General features: G+C 50.4%; 1 protein-coding gene and 1 pseudogene across 4 annotated transcripts in view; both read right to left on the bottom strand.

Moving 5' to 3' along the window:
* Positions 1–21703, bottom strand: part of LOC308611035 (centrosomal protein of 78 kDa-like) — a 226863-nt pseudogene that overhangs the window by 35476 nt on the left and 169684 nt on the right. The gene's annotated exons all lie outside the window — the stretch shown is intronic.
* Positions 134–14752, bottom strand: LOC308611034 (BCL-6 corepressor-like). Of its 3 annotated transcripts, XR_014014760.1 has the most exons (6): positions 14257–14752; positions 12886–13072; positions 7205–7450; positions 5768–5949; positions 5183–5437; positions 134–294 (listed from the first exon to the last, which is right to left on the bottom strand). XR_014014760.1 is itself a non-coding variant. In XM_081259980.1 (5 exons), the coding sequence occupies exons 1-4, from the start codon at positions 14734–14736 to the stop codon at positions 5789–5791; spliced, it is 1074 nt and encodes a 357-aa protein (XP_081116106.1). In that variant the 5' UTR covers positions 14737–14752; the 3' UTR covers positions 5106–5437; positions 5768–5788. The 3 variants fall into 3 exon arrangements, 2 of the variants coding, with proteins under 2 accessions (XP_081116106.1, XP_081116107.1); XM_081259980.1 differs by lacking the exon at positions 134–294 and having other exon boundaries at positions 5106–5437; XM_081259981.1 differs by lacking the exons at positions 134–294; positions 5183–5437; positions 5768–5949 and adding an exon at positions 6554–6757.

Here is a 21703-nt window from a genome sequence, read left to right on the forward strand (position 1 = left end):
AGGACTCCACCATCAGTGTGCTTACATGGCACTCACTCTCCATCTTTCCTTCTGGGGTTCCCCGCACACCCTGAGAACCACTGCCTATGCCCCAGCAGGGCCAGGCCAAGAGCAAGACCGCCACTGACCCGGTTCCATCCTGGGCACTGCAGTTGACATCGGCGCCATATTCAAGGAGGTGTCGTACGATGTTGAGCCAACCTCTTGCACAAGCCTCGTGCAGGGACAGTAACCCGCGTTGTCGCGGTGGTTCACATCACAAATCTTGTTCTCCAGGCAGTACAAGACCGCTTCCTACGGGGAGAGGAGAGGAGAGGAGAGGAGATACCATCAGACAACCATACAGTGAAACTTGTAAGGGTGACCTCCCCATAGCTTGGCGGTGCCCACTTTCAAAGGCATACATCCTTGGGGCCAAAAGCCCACCATGGCGCGGGCAGGCGGCAGGCACCCTGGTGGTGGGCAAGAGTGCGTGAGAAGGGATTGGAGATGCAGACAGTGTTGTCTAAGGCTCTGCTGCACCAGTGGCCTGGCCATGGGCAAGTTACCCTTGAACTTCTCCAAGCTTCCACAGGGCTGCTGAGAGGACGCATTCGGATAGCGATGAAAGCCCTCAGCCCAGGGGCCGACGTGACCAGTACAGAAGTGTCACAGCTGCTAACATCTTAGATGACACATTGCCAAGCACAGACCATTCTCACTTGATGGGTCTGTTCAGTCAGTGGCAGTGGACGATAACACAAGTTTAGATAAAAGTATGGATGACCAACACTTAAAGAGAGCTTAAATCAGCCAGAGAACATTCCCCAGCTTAGAGAAGCAGGGACACACAGGTCAGCTACATCCTCGCGCCCCCTGTTAAGACCCCAAATCAGAACCTGGGCCTCAGATGCTCTTGTCTGTACGTTAAGTAGAGTTAAAGAGAAGCTCTCTCCCTCCATCCTCGAGGAATGACACAAAATGCCTCCAATAACCCCACCCTCTATTTTGCCTCACTCCACCCTCTCGGGGCAGAATCAGTCTAATATTCTCATATTTACTCAAGTTAATGACAGGAACCTGATACACCACAGGCTGCAACCTCCACATTTCAAGAATCAAATAAAACATTCACCCCCGCCCCCGGAGATGTTCTGTGTCAACACTGTGCATTAGAATCACTGTTATTAACCTTCTTTCTTTGGCTTGTTAAAATATTAATATGAACCACTCCCAGTAAGCAGAGCAGGAACTTATTCAATGTTTTATTACCTTAAGAAAGTTTTCAGACACATCGAAAGCATTTGCCACCAGAAAACACGTTATACTGTTTATACTGGGTAAGTCGTGCCCAGCAGAGAGCCGTCAGGTTCTGAGAGCTGGGAGTAGGCAGAACGTGCATGTGGCCCAACACATGGTCTGCTGGGTAAGGGGGGATGGGATGGGGTCAGAACAGGCCTCCTTGTGACATCTCTCAGGTAACTCATCTGTTAAACCTAAAACGGGGGTCATTCTAGCCGCCCATAAGTGCGAGATGGGTTCTGTAAAACCTTTTATGCCCTTTGGAGGACACGCCAATCAAAGGTGACCACTCACTTGGGAGCGAACTAGAATGTTCCATTTGCTTACCACGTGAACCTAATGGGGCATGCTGGTAAACCTGGCCATTGGTGCCCTGTTACTTCAGGTCACTGCAGCAGCTCCCTTCCAAAACAAGAGGAGGAAGAGAAAAGGCACGCCCACGAATGCGTTTCTCCGTTTACATCCCAACCTGCCAGAAAGCCCACAATCCTCTGGGCTCCCAGGCCACCTGCCCCGAGCCCTGGTATCCAGGATACCGCATGAAGCTGCTGCTCTTTTAGCAGGCCCTCACTAGCCAGACTTGAGTGGACGGCTGCAAGCTAATGAGTTGTGTGCCCCAGCCACGGAGAGGCCCTGTCACGTGGCTCTGGGATCAGGTCTGAACGCCACCAACTGCTGTGCACACATCAATTTACTCAACGCAGGGTTTATTTGCTGTGACAATCATGGCCTTCACCTGGAAACCTTCATCACTACTAGGGCAGATTCAAGGGTACCTAGAAATGAAAGGCCGTCCAAGCTGGTGGGTAAGTCAACTCTCTTCTCCTGGAAGATGGCAGCAAAGGCAGCAGTAGCCCCACGGCCAGGTCAGACTTTTTGCCACGGGCTGTCCTAACTCAACCACGTTGATCCCACTGTTTACACAGTGCTTCTCATTTCCCCAGATAAGGACGTCTTCTGTCACCCACAGGAACCCAGGAGATAGCAGGAAAGGAAGGTAGTACTATCCTCATTCAACACTTGGAAACTGAGGCCCAGAGATATTAAACCCCAAGTTCAATTAACATGAAGTACTAGACCTAAAACTCAGGTCTTTGGTACCTGGTCAGCTGGGAAGATTCAAAAGGCCCAAGAGGGCCCCAGTTAGAGGGATGCAATCCAGCTGTGACGAGCACCCCACAGGCCTTCTCTGTTGGGGGTCAAGTGGGCTAACTACACTCTCCTAGCTAAGAGGGTGATGGCCTCTAAATGGATGGCAACCGTCGCCACCAGCACTTTCTCTAACTGAAAGGTGAAGAGGCGGGGCGAGTCTGTCGACGCAACACATTCCTTGGTTTATTTTCTCCACTAGAAATAAACGGGAGTGTCTGAAGGGCAGCCCAGCCATTCCGGAGCAAAGTCAAACTGCTTTTGTCGGACAGCTCTCTGTTCAGCGGCTATAAGCCGAATGCCATTACCCGCAAAATGTAACCATAAAGGCCATAAGCCCGACGTTGTGAGTTAATTAAATGCCTCATTAACTTTTTAAAAAACATGACTTATTCAGTTCATAGAAAATTTAACCATCACCGCTAAAGGCACAAGCATGTGGTTGCACACTAGCGTTTTAGCCTAAGAAATAGAAGCCTTTTTCCCAGGAGGGAAAGGTTTGAGGTCTTTGGCCACACAAGTGATCTATTTAACGCGGATCTGAAGCCAGAGTGTGTTTCTAAACTTCCAGAACCACATTATCATGACATAAAGCTCAGACAGCCTTTATACTGCACATGGTATCTTTGGCTAAGCAGAAGAAAATAACCAAGAATGCTGAAGACAAAACTTCAGGAAAACCCTCCCAAACCACACCCTTATCTGCTTAAGCAAACTGTCCTTCAATTTGAAAAGGTTGAAGCTGCCACATCTCCCAACTGGGCCTTCATCCCAACATTTAAAATTCTGCCCAGAGAAATCCCAGAAAGTTGGATTCAAAGTTGAAAGCGTTCATCTACTTGTCACAATGTTCAGCATCAACACTGGTGATGTGTGGAATCTACATATTGAAATTTACATTTGAAGAAAAAAACAAATCCGACCGTAAACATTCCCAAGGCTTCCTGTGCAATCAAAGGCCAGGTAGCCTAAAAAAGGATGGATCAAGTGCCCCTTGGTCCAGGCCTCAGAGCCACCAAACCAAAATGGAAACTGTCTTAGAGGACCAACGAGGGTCTTTTGACGTCTCTGGTCCCAAAGGGAGGCTGCTGGAAATGATGCCAAGCTCACAGGTGGGGCTCGGAGCCCCGCCCTCCACGGCGGGTGCAGCAGCACCCCGCCCCCCCATCTCCAGCATTTGCTGGAAGCGGGAGTCTACTTTCTCAACCCTAACCCAAAAGTTGGGGTTAGGGGTCTCCCCCCCACCTCCAGAGTTTGCTGGAAGCAAGGAGACTATCTTCTCAACCACGGGGGGTCTAGCTCAACACTATGTGCAACATCTGCTCTGTCCTCCCAGGCGCCCGCTCTCAGCTCTTGGGAAACCAACTGGGTGCTCCTTGGACTTCACCTGCAAGTAACTGCGCTAACTACCAGAAAGTGCTCTCTAGCTAATGGAGAGGTCTCCAAGAGACGTGTAGATATAAACAACAGCACATTCAACCCACAACAACAACAACAAAACACCCCAAACTAAGCATAGCCCTAGTGCTTCCAACTTCCCACCCACAGTCATGCCTTAAGGCCAAGGCAGGCACACTTCCAAGGGCTCACGGCACTATGGACCGGGGTGGGGGGACACGACGGGAGACGGGGGAGAGGGGCACAGAGCTGGCTGAGGGTGTGGGCGCCAGGGCTCCGGGCCAGCCTGGGTCCTGCCACCCCAGTGCTCAGCCACACCTCCACGCTCAGCCTGCTGAACCGCGTTTTACTGTCACCATTCAACTCCCAGAGGGCTGATGCCAGCACAGAAAAATGCCTTTGCCCTGTGGGCTATTACATCACAATTGCTACTGACAAGTATGGTGGGGGAACTGCACAGGGCAGAGAGAGTCATCTGTCTCACAGAGGTTTTGAACTGTCAAAAGGGCAATTCCAGTGTGAGCCAGTCTTGCTGAGGAGCGTGGTGGGCTGTGGAGCACTGCTGGATTGCTACCTGTACGGGTATCAGCTAACCCCTCTGAGGCTCAGTTTCCTCATCCAAGAGTGGGCTAGTACGCGTTACTCCCAAGTGAAGATGTTAACAGGGTGAAAGGAGTTACTACAGATCACACGGGCTTAGGCAGATATCAGCTATCTTTCTATGTTGCTCTAGCAATAGAAGCTATCACTGTCATCAGCCGTGCTGGGTTGGGATACAGCAGTGTGGACAGGGAGTTTTGTGCAAGGCTCAACCCCTGCTCCCCGCCCATCAGCCCTCGGCTCCCGTGCCCTCTCAGAAAGAGACTGCTCAGGTCTGCCCCACTCCCACCCCTACTCTGCACAGACACTTCCCACCCGCTACCCCACAGGGGCATCACTCTGCCCCAAACAGCACAAGTTAGTAGAGCTAATAACTACTCTCCTACTCTCCTTCTTGCTATTCAGAATCCAAAAGGGCTCATTAAAATTCCCCTGGTCGCCAAGCCCTGGGTTAGGTCAGATTTTATATCAGAGATAAGTGAGCCAGACTGGCCGAAGCATCCTGCCTGCCTGAACGGGAACGGAACATCAGAGAGGCCTGCCTTTCTTTTCACACCACGACTGAACAAGCCACCAAAGAGCCCGCAGTGTGAGCGGGAGCCAACGCAAACACCCTGCTGGAACACCCAGCCTAGCCCGCCACGTGGAGGGGGCTGGGCTCTGAGACCCGCCCCCCATCCCCAGCCAGTGTGTCCCCCATCCAAGGAGCAGCAGCCGGTGGATCCTGATCCGGGGCACCCACAAGGATGCTCACCTCGTAGCCAAGCCGGGAGGCCTGCTGTAGGAGGGTCTCGCCCGCGTTCTTATTGACAATAAGTCTCCGCGCTTCCGGTGGCATCGGGCGGGACTGGGTGGTCTCTGGAGGGGAGCTTGACCATGTCAGCTGCGAGGCCTGGGAAGCTGGTAACAATTGCTGCAAACAGTCCAAGGGCTTCTGGTCCTGCTTGGCCGGCGAAAGATCATAGTCAGAACTGGGCTCAGGCCGCTTTCAAAATCTCCGGACGGTCACCTATCACGAAACCAGGCAGCGCACACATTTCAGGCTGTCCTTCCTCCACCCGCCTGGTTCGCCTCCTCCCTGAGTTACAAACCTGAGTGGAGGAAAGCACTTTTCCTCCTCTCAGTCTGGGGGAGGCGGGGCGCGAGGAAGGGGCTGCATTTTTACTCGCTGGAAACTTCACCACCACCCAGGAGACACGTCCCCTAGGAAGGGGCAGGGACGTTTTGGGGGGAGGGGTTCAGGAAAAGGAAAGCTTTGTCCCCAGAAGCAGAGAAGCAGGCAGGCGGGATGTGCCTGCACGGGCCCGGGGGACGGGGGAGAGCCAGGGGCAAGAGGTACCTTGCCATCCGCATTGTCCACCTAGGAGTCCCCTGGCAGCGGCAAGCCCCGCCTGGGCTCCTGAGGGATCAAATGCTTGGTTTTGCACGGTCGCTTCCCGGATGGTTTCTCGCTGTTGTCGGTGTATTTCTGCGGCAGGGGCGAAGGCTGCCAATCCATTTCTTCGTCCATGCACAGCACATCTGTCAGGGGGAGAAGCAGCGGGCGTTACACAGTTGTAGCCGGTGAGGAGAGAAAAGCCCATTGTTAGCACTGATCGTTGGAGCACCTTCAGTTTTTAAAGATATACCAATTATGTTTTCAAAGCGCTAATATGTTAATCATCCCACATTCAACCGGCAAATAGGCTAACCCACGAAACGCCAAATGGCAAGTCGCTTCAAAGGGCCGCAAGAGAGGGCAGAAGCCAGCCCTTCGTGCGCTCCCGTCCCCACCCGTGGGGGGCCTGGGTGCTCGGGACAGGGCGACTGGGGACAGCCTGAGGCTGGAATGAGGGCACTGACAAGCGCCCGGGGTCACCCAAGACTTCCCTTCCTGCCCAGCCGCGGGCTGGGTGATGAGGAGCAGCCCAGGAAGTCGAGCTCCCGCCTCACTGTCCATTCCATAAGGAAGTGTGCAGGCTGAAAGGACCTCAGGAAGAAAACTCCCCGCTCGCCACACGCTACTCTTGTCAACTTGGATGGCGCTCAGGTCCCCTCCAGGGCCGTTTCCCACAAAGGGCGGGTGATCCACCCTCCAGGAGCGCCCCCCGCCCCGTGCGTGCCTTGTTCATTGTCACTGCATTTAAGGGACTCCTCCAACCAGCTGCTGTTGCTTTTGGCCTCTGCCCTTTTCCTGCCAGGTTTCTCTTCGGAGATGCTATTGCCCTGGGCGGTGACCGCAGGCTGAACCGCCTGGGTCACTTCCTTCCTGCCCTGCCGGCCAGGTTTGCTCTCTGCTCCCGCCGTTCTCTAAGGTGCAGCAAGCGGCGCTGCTTTCTGGGATGGAGCCCTGTTAATTCAATGCACACCTCAGGTTGGTCAGCTCACTATAATGTGGCTCTTCTAAGTGGTTAGAGGAACTGTTTGTCATTTCCCTCTCAGGCCAGTCAGCTAATGGAGAAATAACTACAAATTAATGAAGAAGCCCCCCAGGGCGGTGGGGGGGAACAAACTGTCTTACACATCACTAACAGGGGTGGGGGAGGGGAGGGGTGTGGTCACTGTGTTGGCTGGAACTTGTCACCAAGTCTCGGGAGGGGGCCTATTTGCCTTTGGCCACCTTTGGGCTCCAGCCCCGCCACCTGGCTTTGTGGGGGTGGGGAGTGGGATGGGGTTGGGGGGTGGGGAGGTGTGAGTGGCTCCCCCCAGGGATCCAGGGTGGGACTGGAACTTTCCACTGCTCCGCTCCAGGACTTCCGTAGGGTGCCCTGCGGGCCCGAAGCCAAACCGAGCTCACCTTTGGAGACCCGTCTCCGCTTGGCTTTCAGCAGAGAGTCCTCCGGGAGCACAGTGGTCTCAGTGTGGTTCCTATTGCCAGAGACCTTGCGCTTTCTGTTCAGCCGGAGGGTGGGGCTGCGTGACGCGTCCGGGGCCGCCTGGTCGGCGGGGGACTCTCTGGGGGGCTCCGTGTCCATGTCCTCAGGAAGATCACTGTCTTCTGGGGCTTCAAAGCGGTCAGGTTTGCTTCCATCATAACACTCCCCTAGGGGAGGGGAGACAACCCGGAAAGGAGGGAACAAAGGTCACCAGGAGCAGGCAGGACCCCCACGCCCAAGGCAATCTGCTACCAACAGACCACCCCACTTTGGAGACCCGGGGCCTCACACGCCGGAAGCACAAAACCCTCAGAAAGACGTCCCAAAGGAAGGACAGCTGAACACAACCAGCAAAGAAAGCAGAAAATGAGGCGCGTAGCCCACTCACAATCCATCCTTCAAGGGTCAAGGTGAGGCATCTACACCATCCGTCTATAGGCATGTGAGATCACTCCCTAACTGCTTAACTCTCCAAGGTGGCTTACTTTTAAAGGGGGGGTGAGTGACCTCACAGTAAGATCCAACCAATCAGGGCAGAGCTACAAGGGGGGGTGAGTGACCTCACAGTAAGATCCAACCAATCAGGGCAGAGCTACAAATGACTATGGAAACAGCTGCTAGTCAACAAAAAAGGCTGATGTCATCAAGAGACCAAATAGCCCCCAACTGCCATCTACACAGACATAGCACCAATGTTCACTTGGGTCAGCAGGGGTGAGGGTGAAGAAAAAGGGTAGGGAAAGAATGGTGGGAGGCTGGGAAGCTGGGGAGACCAAGGCAAGAGGAGCCTGGCAAAGGGAAAGGAAAGGCTTCCTGGTGCACACACAAGGGTCAAGGGCAATTTCAAAGAACTCAACCAGATTGCTACAAGTCCGTCTGTCCTCTTTCCACACCCGTGGGGGGAAAGCATTTCACTGCCATCGAGGGGCTGCTCCTATTTCCTGTCTAGGAAGAAGGCCCTCAGTGACACCAGTCACCCACCTGGCACGTCTCCACGCCTTCCTTCCCAGGCAACAAGCATCTAAGGACATTTCAAAGACAAGACTCCAACCCCCTTCGTGGGGGTGGGGTGGGGGGGTGCGGCGGGCAGGGCTGAAGTACTCACACCTCAGCTCCGCCTGTGTTGCTCCTGCCCCCTCTGCTCAATCTAGCATCCACTTGGGGCTTTTCCTCCAATCACCCCAGCCTAACATCACTCCTCACTTTTGCTCTAGCCAAAGAAACAGTTCAACTGCTTTGCTAGTCACATTGTTTCTAACACACAAATAATTCCATAATGATCACTGTGCTGTTAAAGAGTTCCCCGAAGATGACACTGTGTCCATCACCGGCCGGGGGTGGGGGTGGGTGTATGAGTTTCGTATTTCGTTAACACCTGAGCTAAGCTCCCACAGCCCGTTTTTCTAGATGAAATCATGGACACACCCCTCACATGCTGCTCGCATTCCTCCTCCTCTCCCTAGACCACTTCAAGTATCACTCCCACTTCTGCTCAGCAGGCTGGTCCCCTGATCAGTCTCTCTTGGGGGCATTCCCAGCATTTAATGGCAGCCAGTTGAGGGGATGAACCTCACCCTGGCCTGGGCTAGCCTGACCTGTGTTCTCAATGGTGGAACACACTTAGCTTTTCTCCAAGGGTATCCCAAGGTGGGAGAGATCCCCATCTACTCTTGCCGGAATGGTGGAATCACCCCAACCGCGAGGGTCTCCTGCCATGGCAGCAGGAGAAACCCCAAACTCCTGGCCTGTGCTTACGGGTGATGCAGCCCAGGCTACCGCAGGCCCGGTGAAGACAGCGTGCTGCAACTCTCACTCGGGCTGCTCTGTGACCCTCTTAAACACTCGGGCAGGAATGGCGCCGCTTTACAACTCGGCCCCCTTCACTTGTAAAGTGGGAATGTTACTGCTAGCCTCCCTCCAGGGTGGGCTTCATAATCACGGGCCGGGCTCAGCACAGAGAAAGGCTGGAAAAATCCCTTTAACCAAAAGATGCCAAGACTTTCAGACCAGCCTGAATCTCAGGCCTGAAATGTAGGAAATTTTAAGAGGTGAGCCCTGCTGGTTACACCATTGGACTTCTCTGGTCCAATCAGCCTTCCCTAAAAGCTCCGTGGGAGGGGATCCATGGAGGAATGGAAGGGCTACCTTAAGAACCCCCATGTCCAAGTTGAAAGTTTCTTTTTCCAAACTAGGTCCATCCACCCTTCCCCCAACCCCGGAGCCTTTTAGGGCAAAGATCTCAATTCCCCTCAGCTAAGGCCCCCCAAGACCTTACGCTAGTGTGACCTTACCCAGGCCAGTAATAACCCTGAAGGACACCCACCCCGACTGCCCAAGATGCCCATGGCCACCAGCTATGGGGTAGAGGCTCCGTGTCACTTGGAGCTTCTCAAAGACTGTTCTAACCACGACCCACAGGAGGATGACCCTTGAGGGCAAAGGAGTTGGGGAGATAAATAGATACACGGGAATCCTAACCATCAGGCTTTGCCATCATTGCTACTTTTGGCCCTTCTAAAAGTGGGAAGCCATGTGCCCTTGGTCACCCAGTCTAAGCAAGATGTGAACGTGGTCCCTGCAGCATGGTCCTATGACTCACAGCACATATATCCCAAATTCATTATGGTTGTACCATAGCATCACCTCACAGAAGCATCACCACAGCAACATTTACAAGTCACTGTGGCAACAAAGCACCCTCACCACTGTTGAGCCATGCCCAGTGAGGCCTAAACAAGGTGAGAGGGTTCTGAGTCGCTGCAAGGCTCCCCAGGATTAAAATCCCCTTCTCTGTAGCTTAACTATAATAGCACCTCCAGTCAGGGCTAACCTTGTTCAAAGTTACACCCGCTACACAAGGAGTGCAGGGATCTCTGTTCCAAAGTAGTTTACAAACGTGCAAGTGCTCAGCTGGAAGAGAAGTTCCCTGAGCAAAGAAGTTTCATGAAGCCCCTTGACTGAGCCTTCCTCCAGCTCCTGGCCAGGCACTGCCACTGAGCAGGACCTAGGCCTGTCCCAGCCAAGTGGTTCACAAGGGAGATGGTTACTCCAAGTTTAAGAAGGAAGGGACCAATGCCTCCTTGCCCCGCCCCATCTTCAAATGCCACTGAGGGTTCCTAGTGATGAACTTCCAAGTCTGAGGAACCTCCAAACTCATTTGGTGAACTTCCAAAATAAAAATTTCACTCAGCCACCCATGTGATCATAAAGAATAAATGAGTATCTCGGCCACTGTGTTTTCAAGTTAATTCCTTTTTTGAAACAACCCCTAGCAACAAGATGCACCCGCGCCAGGACAACCAGGGCCGTGCAAACAGCACCCACCACCTTAGAAGCTCCTGGGCCCTCCATGGGTAGGGGCTGCCTCAGAAGGGGGAAGGCATCTTGAAGGCGTCCTGGACCCTCTCTGGGACCCCTGCCCGCCCCAAATCCCCGCCCCAGCTCCCATGTGCTCACAGCTCGGCTCTCGGCCACACTGACACCCATGAGAAGGGCCTGAGCCCATATCAGCTGAAGACGTGATGGCCCAAGAACAAGAAGGCCCGTTCATATCCAGCTGAATGGAATGAACACCTACCTGCTGGGCCTTGGACGTGGAGGCCGCAGTAAGAACAGTGGCCCCTTCAGGTGACCTTTCCTGACCAGCTATTTACAAACCCCACGTCTCTACAAGACAGAGGGTGGGTGGGGAACCCACCTCCATTGCCCCAACCTTTCAAACGGAGCCCCTCACCTTCCCCAACCCTTCTCCTGCCCTCCCATGGTGGCCATTCATGGCTCACTGGGCCACGTCCCGGGTGCTCCAGGAAGAGACCCGTCGGTCGGTCTGAGATTGGAGGCAGGCGGTGGGGGGAGGGGGCTTTCGGAATCATCTGGGGCTCAGGCCCTGCTCCCCATCAGCCACACCGAGTTCTCGTCTCCACGCTCAGCAGGAAAGACTGGGAAGGACGCACACTAACGTCTCTGGGAAGAAGGGCGGGTGAGGCCACTGAGACATGAAGGGCAGCGGCCACCCTGGGTTTGGCCACGTTGCTGGAGAAAAGGGCGAGAAGACTCGAGGCCGGTTAACTGCCCGCTCCCTTCCTCCAGCCTCCCACACCGTCCACCCCCAACAGGCAGATCCCCTCCTCAGAAAAGTGCATCCCCGTGAACTTGGCCTTGCCCACTTTTACCACATCTCTCTGAGAAACTTCCCCAGGAGCTGAGTTATGAGGCCACTCAGGAGGGTAAGGGCTGCGTGTCAGCTGTGAACACAGGCAAGGAGGGAGGCCTTCTTGCTGCTTCGCTCCAGGGTGGCCTGGACCCTCCGTTTTTCATTCCAATCCCGAGGGGGAGGAGCTCGGAATCGTCTACTCCAGGCACATCAAGAGCCCCATCCCTCGGGTAAGGCCGCCACTGACTAGCCCCAGAAATCCCCTTCTACGGGAGCCACGTAGGACAAACCGGTCCCGGTGTGGCTTACCCAGAACCCTGGCCACAGGCCTTTCTCTGACCCCAAAGATGAGCTGGGGGAGGGCAGTGCTCCAAGCAGCAGAGAGAAGCACACGCTGCTGCTGACCACAATTTGCCCGAACTGCATCAGGCACCCACGACCTAAGCGTGCGGGCGAACGCCGACCCTACGACTGGGTCCAAGGGCCTGGGCCTCCCAAACGTGCCCACCACCCCCGACTGTCCCGTCTCAGGAGGATTTCATGCCCACCCTGTCCTCGACGTTCACCGAGGTGCCCTCACTCACCTTCACCGGTGAGATTTCTGGGGTCCAGAGCAGGCTGCAGGCCACAAGCACGCACACGGAAGAAAGCGGGAGAAAGACCTCCACTTGCTGCCAACGCATCTCATTAGCCCAGGAAGTCTCGAGGGCCAAGCCCGAAGTCAACCCCAGTGGGGGAGCAGCTGATGGGACCGCAGAGTGTGACTCGAGGCCAACACTAGCTTTCTCTCCAGTTCGGCCTCCAGAACAGAACACACCCGTCTGGTGGGAAGAACGGCCTCGTTGATCCCACGGCCTTGGAGCGTGGTGTCAGCTCCTCATGATTGTAAACGAGCCTCCACAGAACAGAATGATGCTCATCTCTCTGGGGCCTTCATCAGCCCTCATCGCACTTGAACGAAACCTCTGCCTCTGGAGGGAGAATCCGAGTACCCTCCACTCCCTACCACAGGAGACTGTCACTCTGGAGGGTCTGGCTCTGGCTGCAAGTGCCATTCCACTGCTACCAAAAACCCGTGTCCGTACCTGCTACACAACAGAACACATACCTGCTACGCCGGAGGTCCTGCACTGCCATTCCTCTGCTCTACTGTATCAGACTATGACTAACTACAGGACTAGCATTGCTCCGGAAAAAGGAGACGCGTGCCAGGAAACAGCATTTCATAGGGGCTTCACTCCTGGATGCCGCAACGCTCAAAAGGACAACCAGCCTTGCAATCCACAGCTGGGAAGGGTGGCCAGAGCAGCCCGTTCTCCGAACAGCCAGCACCCAGACGCTGGGCCGTCGGAAGCGTACTGTTTCCTCTCACCTCCCTCGGCACTGGGAGAGGAACCGCCCTGTTCCCACTGACGTGGTACCACACGCGAGCCGCCTGGGTTCACTTACATCTCTCACTGTCGTTCTGGTTGGCAATGGCCTCCTCCGGGGCGACCGACTTTGGCTTTTTGTCCTGACTTCCTTTCAGCCTTTCCCAGTCAGCGGGGCTGAATTTGCGCACCTCGGAGTCTTTGGTCGTGGGGTGGCCACCTTCTCGCTCTTTCATCTCCAACTCTGAGAAGCGCATCACTGCACGCTACAAAGAGAACGGAGATGGAAAAAAGACACACCTTACCACCAAAGCTATTTCACTGCCCTTACCTTAAAGGAAGGTATCTTCAAAGAAAAGTTTGCCCAAAACCAACCACAATTTATGATACAACTGAGATATTTTAAAATTGAATGATAAAAACGGAAGAGTGTCTATGTGTAACTAGTCACACACTCTTTCTTCGTAAAGCCATATGTATGTAGATATATATGTGGTGTGTATGTAAAGCCATACATACACTGTGGCATACAGACAGACATTCTCTTTCGAAGGTAAATAAAACAAAACAAAAACACAACGCAAAGAAAGCGAAACAAAAACACAACAGAAAAGAAAACAAATGCACAGTGAATAAAGACGACCATGGCCCACAAACTTCCCTTTGTATATTTGGAAATGAAATTTAACTCAAAAGGTTTATGGAAGATTCTAGTAATAAAAATTTGAAGAATTGACCTCACAGTAAGCAGCGGGTAGACATAAAATACTGTCCTCTTGTAATCCTTCCATCTATGTAATTAAAATCGGCACTCAATGGATCATTTAGATAACTTCATCCATTTTTATAAGCATAAACCAATTTTTTTCTTAACATTGCAAAACAATTTGGCTTTATTTGTCTTTTAATTAAAAGTAAAATATCTTAAGGAAATTCCTATACAACATCTATCATTCACTAGCAAGTTAAATACATACTCTATCCCTTTAAGCAAGGTTTGTGTTTTTGTTTTGTTTGTTTGTTTGTTTTTTGGGTGGAAAAAAAAATTGCACGAATCTCACAGACATGCGGCCGCTACACACCTCCACCAAGTATCACGTAAGGCATTCTAAGCAGCGCTTTTAGGTATATTTGTTAACGTACAGTAACGGCAGAGAAATCAAAGCGATTGATAGGTAAATGTCATGCAGTCTTTTAGACATCCTTCGCAATAATTAAAACTTCCGTTATCAGCATTCGAGTGGAGTTCGCTTAAAATCTACAGAATAACTTCAAGTATCCACTTATGTCCCCTTACTGGACACATTTCAAACATTTAAATTATCCTAAGCTTCATTAACCAAATCAGCCCAGTGTCCTGCCCTATCATACCCCCGGCCCCCTCCTCTTCACACATTAAAAAAACCTGACAACTGGTCAGGCTCCTGAAATTCGGGTGGTGGGGGCTCACCTGCAATGCCCGCTCCTCCCGGCTGAGCTGACGGGAGTCTGCGTACAGTCCGGTAGCGACACACTTGAACCGGTCACCCACGTAACCAGCGGAGTTTGCGATTCTCTTTGCCAGCTTAGATGGCTTCGGTTTCAGAACTTTGCCATCGGTTGATCCTGCCTCGTCAGCTCCGTCTTTGGTGTAGGTGGGGGTGACGTCCACACTCGGTGGGGCACTGCCCACGCAAAATGGTTTGGGATCCTCTTGGGTTTTCCCGAACGTGACCGCAGAGCCGTCGCTCCCCAGGGTCGGCTCCAGGAATGCAGTCGAGACCGGCGTCACCAGGTTCTCCTTGTTGGTTACCGCTGGAACATTCTCCTTGCTTAAGCCGGAAACTGGCTGGCCCGGAGCCTGTTTGAAAGTATAGGCTTCGTGGAAGTCACTGATGCACCCCAACTCCTCTCTCAGGGCAATGAAATCCCGGTGTGGCTGTAGGGCCATATTTTACTTTTTTATTTTTTAATATGTGTTCACATGTTTCCATAAAGGATCCAAGGTGGCCCATAACGTAAGGACACACAATATTAGCTTTAAAAAAACATGGAAAAAAAAAAAAAAAAGGGAAATCATGATCCTGGAAATGGGTTGCATCCTTTTAAGGGGTGAGAATAACAGAATGAGTGAGCCAAAGATTTGGGAAAGGATCTCACATTTCCAAACGTCCAAATCTTAAAATTGCACCAAGTGGGAATGTAGCTGTGGCAGTATTAACCTGAGAGAGCTCTATGATCGTTGTCTTTACTCATCACTTGGTTGCAAGGTTCTAAATGACAGGGTAAGTGAAGGAGGGCAAGTAGACAGATAAGAGTCATTTCCTGATTCTCAAAAGAAGGGGCATCACCTAGGGAAGGGGACTGCAAAATCCTACAGGAATCCTCTTCATATACTAAATTTTCTAGGTGGCAAAAGTATCTCCTTTGACCCTAGCAGCCAGATGGAACTTAGAAAAGTAGTGAAAAGCTACTCAACTGAATGCAAGTCATATGACTAGGAGCATGTCAGTGAAAAGTTCAAGGGAAGATGCTGTGGAAGAGCAGTTCACCTTGTGGTTGAGCGTCCTCAGAACGTGCAATGGGAGGTGCAGTACCTGCTCTGTCTCACAGGGACCCTCCAACCTCTAAATGCATCTTTCCTGGGAAGCTGAATTCAAAAACTCAATTTTAAAAAAAGGTAGGGCTTCCCTGGTGGCGCAGTGGTTGAGAGTCCGCCAGCCGATGCAGGGGACACGGGTTCGTGCCCCGGTCCGGGAAGATCCCACATGCCGCGGAGCGGCTGGGCCCGTGAGCCACGGCCACCGAGCCTGCGCGTCCGGAGCCTGTGCTCCGCAATGGGAGAGGCCACAACAGTGAGAGGCCCGCGTACCACAATAAATAAATAAATAAATAAATAAATTAAAAAAAGATAAAAGTCTCTAGTAGAGAAATTGTATCAGAGCCTAGTATTAAGAGCTGTAGAGCCACAAGTTTCCCATGATACGGCCTTAGCAGAGGCTGTTAAGGCAGTGACAGAAAATTTGTACCGAGGGAAATAGCAGAAGAGTTTGCCTACAATTCACGAAAATGATCCCTGCACTTGGCCTGAAGGAAATCAGCAAAATTTGTAACAGCTTGTGTATTTGTATGCGGGATGGAGAACGAGTTTAATTTTTTAATTTCTCTGAATTATCACGTAAGATTCAGAAGATGCTCTCTCTGCCTAGAAGCCACCCCACTGGGATAACTATACCTACGGAGTGCCTTTGCCTATGACTCCTACTTGCTAACAGACTGGCAGCCTGGCCCCAGGGCCTGGTCGCTGCTCCCAGTGCAATGGTGGATATGGTGTCAACGGTTGCAAAATCAAAGCCCCTTACATCCTCTCCATGCCTCGGTCCCACCCCCCACCCCACTCACCATTGATGTTCAGGAAGGGGAAGGTGTCCTGGATGGGAACGTGGTGCTGTGACTGGTCCAGCTCACCTTCCTCATCTTCTTCATCCACACCATTATCTTTCTCATCCCAAGGAGCAGATCCAGTGGATCCTACCCGAGAAACACACACACACACACACACACACAAAGGTCAAAAGTGAGGCGCTCACGTTGCACTGTCATCCCTGCAGCTGACCCACTGTTCAAGCTAGGCACTGCCAGCACAGAGGTTCCTTGGGTTCAGTGTGCACCCTCAATGCCAAAGAGTGGGAACCAAGGGTGTTCACCCCACTCCCAGCTCCTCCTACGGAGCCCCAGTGCAAGCTCTCATCCCCTCCCCTATCCAGGAGCTGCAGACCCTACTCCCCTCTCCTAGAAACCTTTTAATTCCTACTCTAAACCCCTTTCTACACATTCGCATCCCTTCTAAGGACCCAAGGAGCACAGCTTCTCTCCTTTATAAGCTTACTGTGAAGACAGACCCTTCCCTCATGGCAGAGCCTCACTAGATTCACTGGAGGTCAAGTCTAAATTATCTGGCTCTTAGTCGGAACTGGCTCAACATTGAGTAAATATAGGGATCAGGTGGTATTCTCCTAGGAAAAATACCATACAAATTAAATGATCACTTACCCATCATTTATAAAGAGAACTTAATAGCCTTCGTAATGTCATGGCAATTGATTCTTAGAACAGCCTTTGAAATACGCAGGAAAGATGAGAACCCAGATTTTATAGTGGAAGAAACTGACGCTCAAAACGTTGAATGACTTGATTCAATGTCCCACAAGTAGTGAAATGGAAAGACCGAGGTTTATAACTCAGACCTTCTAAGTTTTAAGCCCTCCTTCTTCTAAACTACCTGGCCTCTCTTCTCAGTGTTGAGTCCCAAGAGAAGTTATTTTTTATAGAACTCAATACCCCCTCTTCTTTCTAATGCTTTACTGTTCCACTGGGTGGGCAGGAAGACTGTGCTGAGTTTATATCTTTTGTTCTCTGGGTTCTTTCTAGGGACAGCATTTCTTGCTTTATTTACCAGTCTTCAACTTTGTAAGCGAGGCGACTTTCAAGTCGACTATCGCTTTAAGGGTCCAGCCCGGAACCTGGCACACTGTCCACCTTCTCCCCAGCAGCTGGGGCCTCACCTGGGTTAATGATAGAGCCCTGGGGCTGGGGGATGTCACACACTTGATATATCTTCACTGGGTTCATGGGCACCTCCTTGGTGCCGTCGTACATCAGGTTGAATTCCCTGCTCTTGTTGAGCGCACAGCGGAGCTGGGCCTTCCATTTAGCTGGGTCGGGGTCGTCCACCCCTTCCTGGTACTTCCCCTGTCTCCACAGCCCAGGCCTGAGGGATAGGAAACTGCAGTGAGTGCCTGCTTGTTGCCCAGAAACACTGGAAAGTGTGCCCGCCCTCCCTCATACAGACACAGATACACACAGCCCTGCCTGACCGCCCCATCACCCCAACTCCAATTTACAGAGACTGCAGCAGAAAACACCACGCTGGGGACCAGGCAAGGCAGGGCCTGAGACAAATTCAGCCAAATGCAAATACAGTATTTTAAAAAGAGGAGCCTCATCTCAAGTGCTTGTGCCAGCATCATCTGTCAAGACTACAATGGCCTTAATGAAGGGTTGAAAATAAAGAAAAATCTGGAACACGTATACACCAAAATACTAATGGCAACTTTTGGATAGCAAGATTTCAGGTAATTTTGTTTTGTTTGGCTTGCCTTATTTGTTTTTCACATGAATTGCTTATATAATAAGAAGAGAAAGGGAGGTGGCGTATGATATGAAGAATTTAGGCTTGCAGTTCCCTCTCCCTTCAGTCTTTAACCTGATGCACAAATAACTGTTGAAACCAAGTACCTTTAGGAGTAGCAGCCCATAGGAGGGCAGGAAGCACGCTCTGGGGGTTCAGCTGGCCTCAGTGCGAGGCTGAGGGCCTCAAGTCCTAATAAACTCACACCACCTGCCTTTCCCTGCTTCCTCAAACTCCCACATTGGGAACATTTTGCTGGGAACACCAGTGGCTGGTGGCCTGGGCCAAAACCAGTGGGGCCCCGCCTCTCTGGTTTTCAATTTCCAGGTCTAACAGGCATCTATGTGTCTGTTCATGGGATATCAGCCCTCCCCCACTGTTAACGTATCTCAGATGTCTACACTTTCTTCAGGGCTGTGACGTATGTGCTGGTGCAGAAAAGGGGGATGTCTTTTGCAGAGGACTCAAGATCAAGAGAACGAGATGGACCGGCCAGACTGCTCCCACTTGATGTTAGGAAGATAAGGTGGCCATGTAGTTAGAATTCTGCAGCGGAACATAGCCTATAGAGTCTATGGGTTTGTGGATCCACAACTTTTATTTTTTCAGTAATGCCAACCAAGCTCGTAAGAGACTGACATATAATCCAGAATGCCAGTCTACTCGTTTTCAAAGGGGGATAAAGCTGGTCAGTGACCAGCATGGTTAAGTCCAATAACCTGGACATAACCATGTATGATCTCAACCAGTAACTCCTGTATCTGGTTTCTAATGACAATTCCAAGAACATAAGACCCACTCAACATTTAAATCCAAATTTTCAGATGACTCCAAAGCTAAATGGAAATGATTTGATATTGAACTCTAAATCTGCATTATCTAGACTATCTCTTACCCAGTTGGGTAACCCAGAAGCGACAGTAAAAGGCTCCTGCTTTCCCAAAAATCACAGGGCGTAAAAATGAAAAGCACTGGAAAGGCAAGACCCCCAGGGAATTTGCAAAGCTGCTCTTGTGTCTTTTTCTTTGTGACCTTGAAGCCAGGAGAAATTCTAAAAATACAAATGTATTCATTTTTAAAACTTGACTTTACTGACTATTGTTCAGACCCCCAAGCCTACAAAAATAATTTTAGTTTTTTTAAAATGCTCCCTCTTCAGACTATACTACAAAGCTACAGTAATCAAGACAGTGTGGTACTGGCACAAAAACAGAAAGATAGATCAATGGAACAGGATAGAAAGCCCAGAGATAAACCCACACACATATGCTCAACTTATCTTTGATAAAGGAGGCAGGAATGTACAGTGGAGAAAGGAAAGCCTCTTCAATAAGTGGTGCTGGGAAAACTGGACAGGGACATGTAGAAGTATGAGATTAGATCATTCCCTAATACAATACACAAAAATAAGCTCAAAATGGATTAAAGACCTAAATATAAGGCCAGAAACTATCAAACTCTTAGAGGAAAACATAGGCAGAACACTCTATGACATAAATCACAGCAAGATCCTTTTGGACCCACCTCCTAGAGAAATGGAAATAAAAACAAAGATAAACAAATGGGACCGAATGAAACTTCAAAGCTTTTGCACAGCAAAGGAAACCATAAACAAGACCAAAAGACAACCCTCAGAATGGGAGAAAATATTTGCAAATGAAGCAACTGACAAAGGATTAATCTCCAAAATTTATAAACAGCTCATGCAGCTCAATAGCAAAAAAACAAACAACCCAATCCAAAAATGGGCAGAAGACTTAAATAGGCATTTCTCCAAAGAAGATATACAGACTGCCAACAAACACATGAAAGAATGCTCAACATCATTAATCATTAGAGAAATGCAAATCAAAACTACAATGAGATATCATCTCACACCAGTCAGAGTGGCCATCATCAAGAAATCTAGAAACAATAAATGCTGGAGAGGGTGTGGAGAAAAGGGAACACTCTTGCACTGCTGGTGGGAATGTGAATTGGTACAGCCACTATGGAGAACAGTATGGAGGTTCCTTAAAAAACTAAAAATAGAACTACCATATGACCCAGCAATCCCACTACTAGGCATATACCCTGAGAAAACCATAATTCAAAAAGAGACATGTACCAAAATGTTCATTGCAGCTCTATTCACAATAGCCCGGAGATGGAAATAACCTAAGTGTCCATCATCGGATGAATGGATAAAGAAGATGTGGCACATATATACAACAGAATATTACTCAGCCATAAAAAGAAACGAAACTGAGCTATTTGTAATGAGGTGGATAGACCTAGAGTCTGTCATACAGTGTGAAGTAAGTCAGAAAGAGAAAGACAAATACCGTATGCTAACACATATATATGGAATTTTTAAAAAATGTCATGAAGAACCTAGGGGTAAAACGGGAATAAAGACACAAACCTACTTGAGAATGGACTTGAGGATATGGGGAGGGGGAAGGGTAAGCTGTGACAAAGCGAAAGAGAGGCATGGACATATATACACTACCAAATGTAAGGTAGATAGATAGTGGGAAGCAGCCGCAGAGCACAGGGAGATCAGCTCGGTGCTTTGTGACCGCCTGGAGGGGTGGGATGGGGAGGGTGGGAGGGAGGGAGATGCATGAGGGAAGGGATGTGGGAACAGATGTATATGTGTAACTGATTCACTTTGTTATAAAGCAGAAACTAATAAAAATAAATGAATAAATAAATAAATAAATAAAATACAAAAAATACAAAAATAAAAATGCTCCCTGCCTCAAAGGAGTTTACAATCCCTTAAAGGAGACAGATGAGTCAATAGATCAGAAATATAGATACTATGTGAACACCAGTAACACTGCCTAATCCATAAAGAGTCGGGAGGTAGGTATGGTTGGCCAAGTTTATCAGAATTTATGATTCTAGGGCTGAATCTTGAACATGGGTAGAAGTTAACCAGGTGAGAAGTGTGGGTCAAGATACTCTAAGCAGAAGAAGCTTTATGGGCAAAGGCAGAGGCTGAAAAGCACAGTGCTTAGGGGACCTACAAGCAGTTCAGCTTGCGTGGAGGCAGCATGAGATGAAAGTCTGGGCTTGTAAGTAGGAACCATGCCAAGGAGTTTGGACCTGATTCTTAGAACACTGAGAACCACTGAGAGATTTAAGCAGGTTGTGATGGGATCAGATTTAAGTTTTAGAAAGAACCCTCTAGCTGCAGGACTGAAAAGGGTTTGGAGGGAGGCAAGGCATGAAGATAACACATAGTCTCTATATAAACCATATAATAGTGTCACTAGGGTCTGAACTAAGGAGGTGGCGGTAGGGATAGAGGATACAGGTAACGAAGGAGCCGTTAAAGACGCTGACTTGACAGAGCTTGATGAGGAACTGATTCCTTGAAGAAGGTGAGAGAGAAATCAAGGATGATTCCCTGGTTTAGGGTTTGGGAGACTGGGTGGGGGGTGATGCTGGCCACTGAGATAGGAGCAGGTTTAGAAAGATGATTTCCCTTTGGAAATGTCGGAGTTCAAATGCCTGTGGAAGGCCTAGGGGAGGAGGCCCAGCATGCCCAGGGCAGTTTTTTATCCCCACTCACCTCTCACATCACCTGAGGGACTCTCCCTGCCTGCCTCCAGCCTGGACGAAGGTCCACCAGATTACGGACATCTCTGCCCTGTGGGCAAGGACCAATTTCTTTTCATTTCTGTATCCCTGCTCAGGCTTTAGCACACAGTAGGTCAATGTGTATTTGTTGAATTGC

This window comes from Mesoplodon bidens (assembly GCF_964165515.1).
Source record: "Mesoplodon bidens genome assembly, contig: HAP1_SCAFFOLD_240, whole genome shotgun sequence".
NCBI lineage: Eukaryota > Metazoa > Chordata > Mammalia > Artiodactyla > Ziphiidae > Mesoplodon > Mesoplodon bidens.

What these genes read in the sequence shown, in the direction of transcription:
- LOC308611034 (XM_081259980.1), bottom strand. Translation starts at nt 14,736, where the DNA reads ATGGCCCTACAGCCACACCGGGATTTCATTGCCCTGAGAGAGGAGTTG. An exon ending in GGGAGGAGCGGGCATTGCAG is followed by an intron (nt 13,073 to 14,256) that starts GTGAGCCCCCAC and finishes TTCTCTTTGTAG; the next exon opens with CGTGCAGTGATGCGCTTCTC. An exon ending in CCAGAACGACAGTGAGAGAT is followed by an intron (nt 7,451 to 12,885) that starts GTAAGTGAACCC and finishes CCCCTCCCCTAG; the next exon opens with GGGAGTGTTATGATGGAAGC.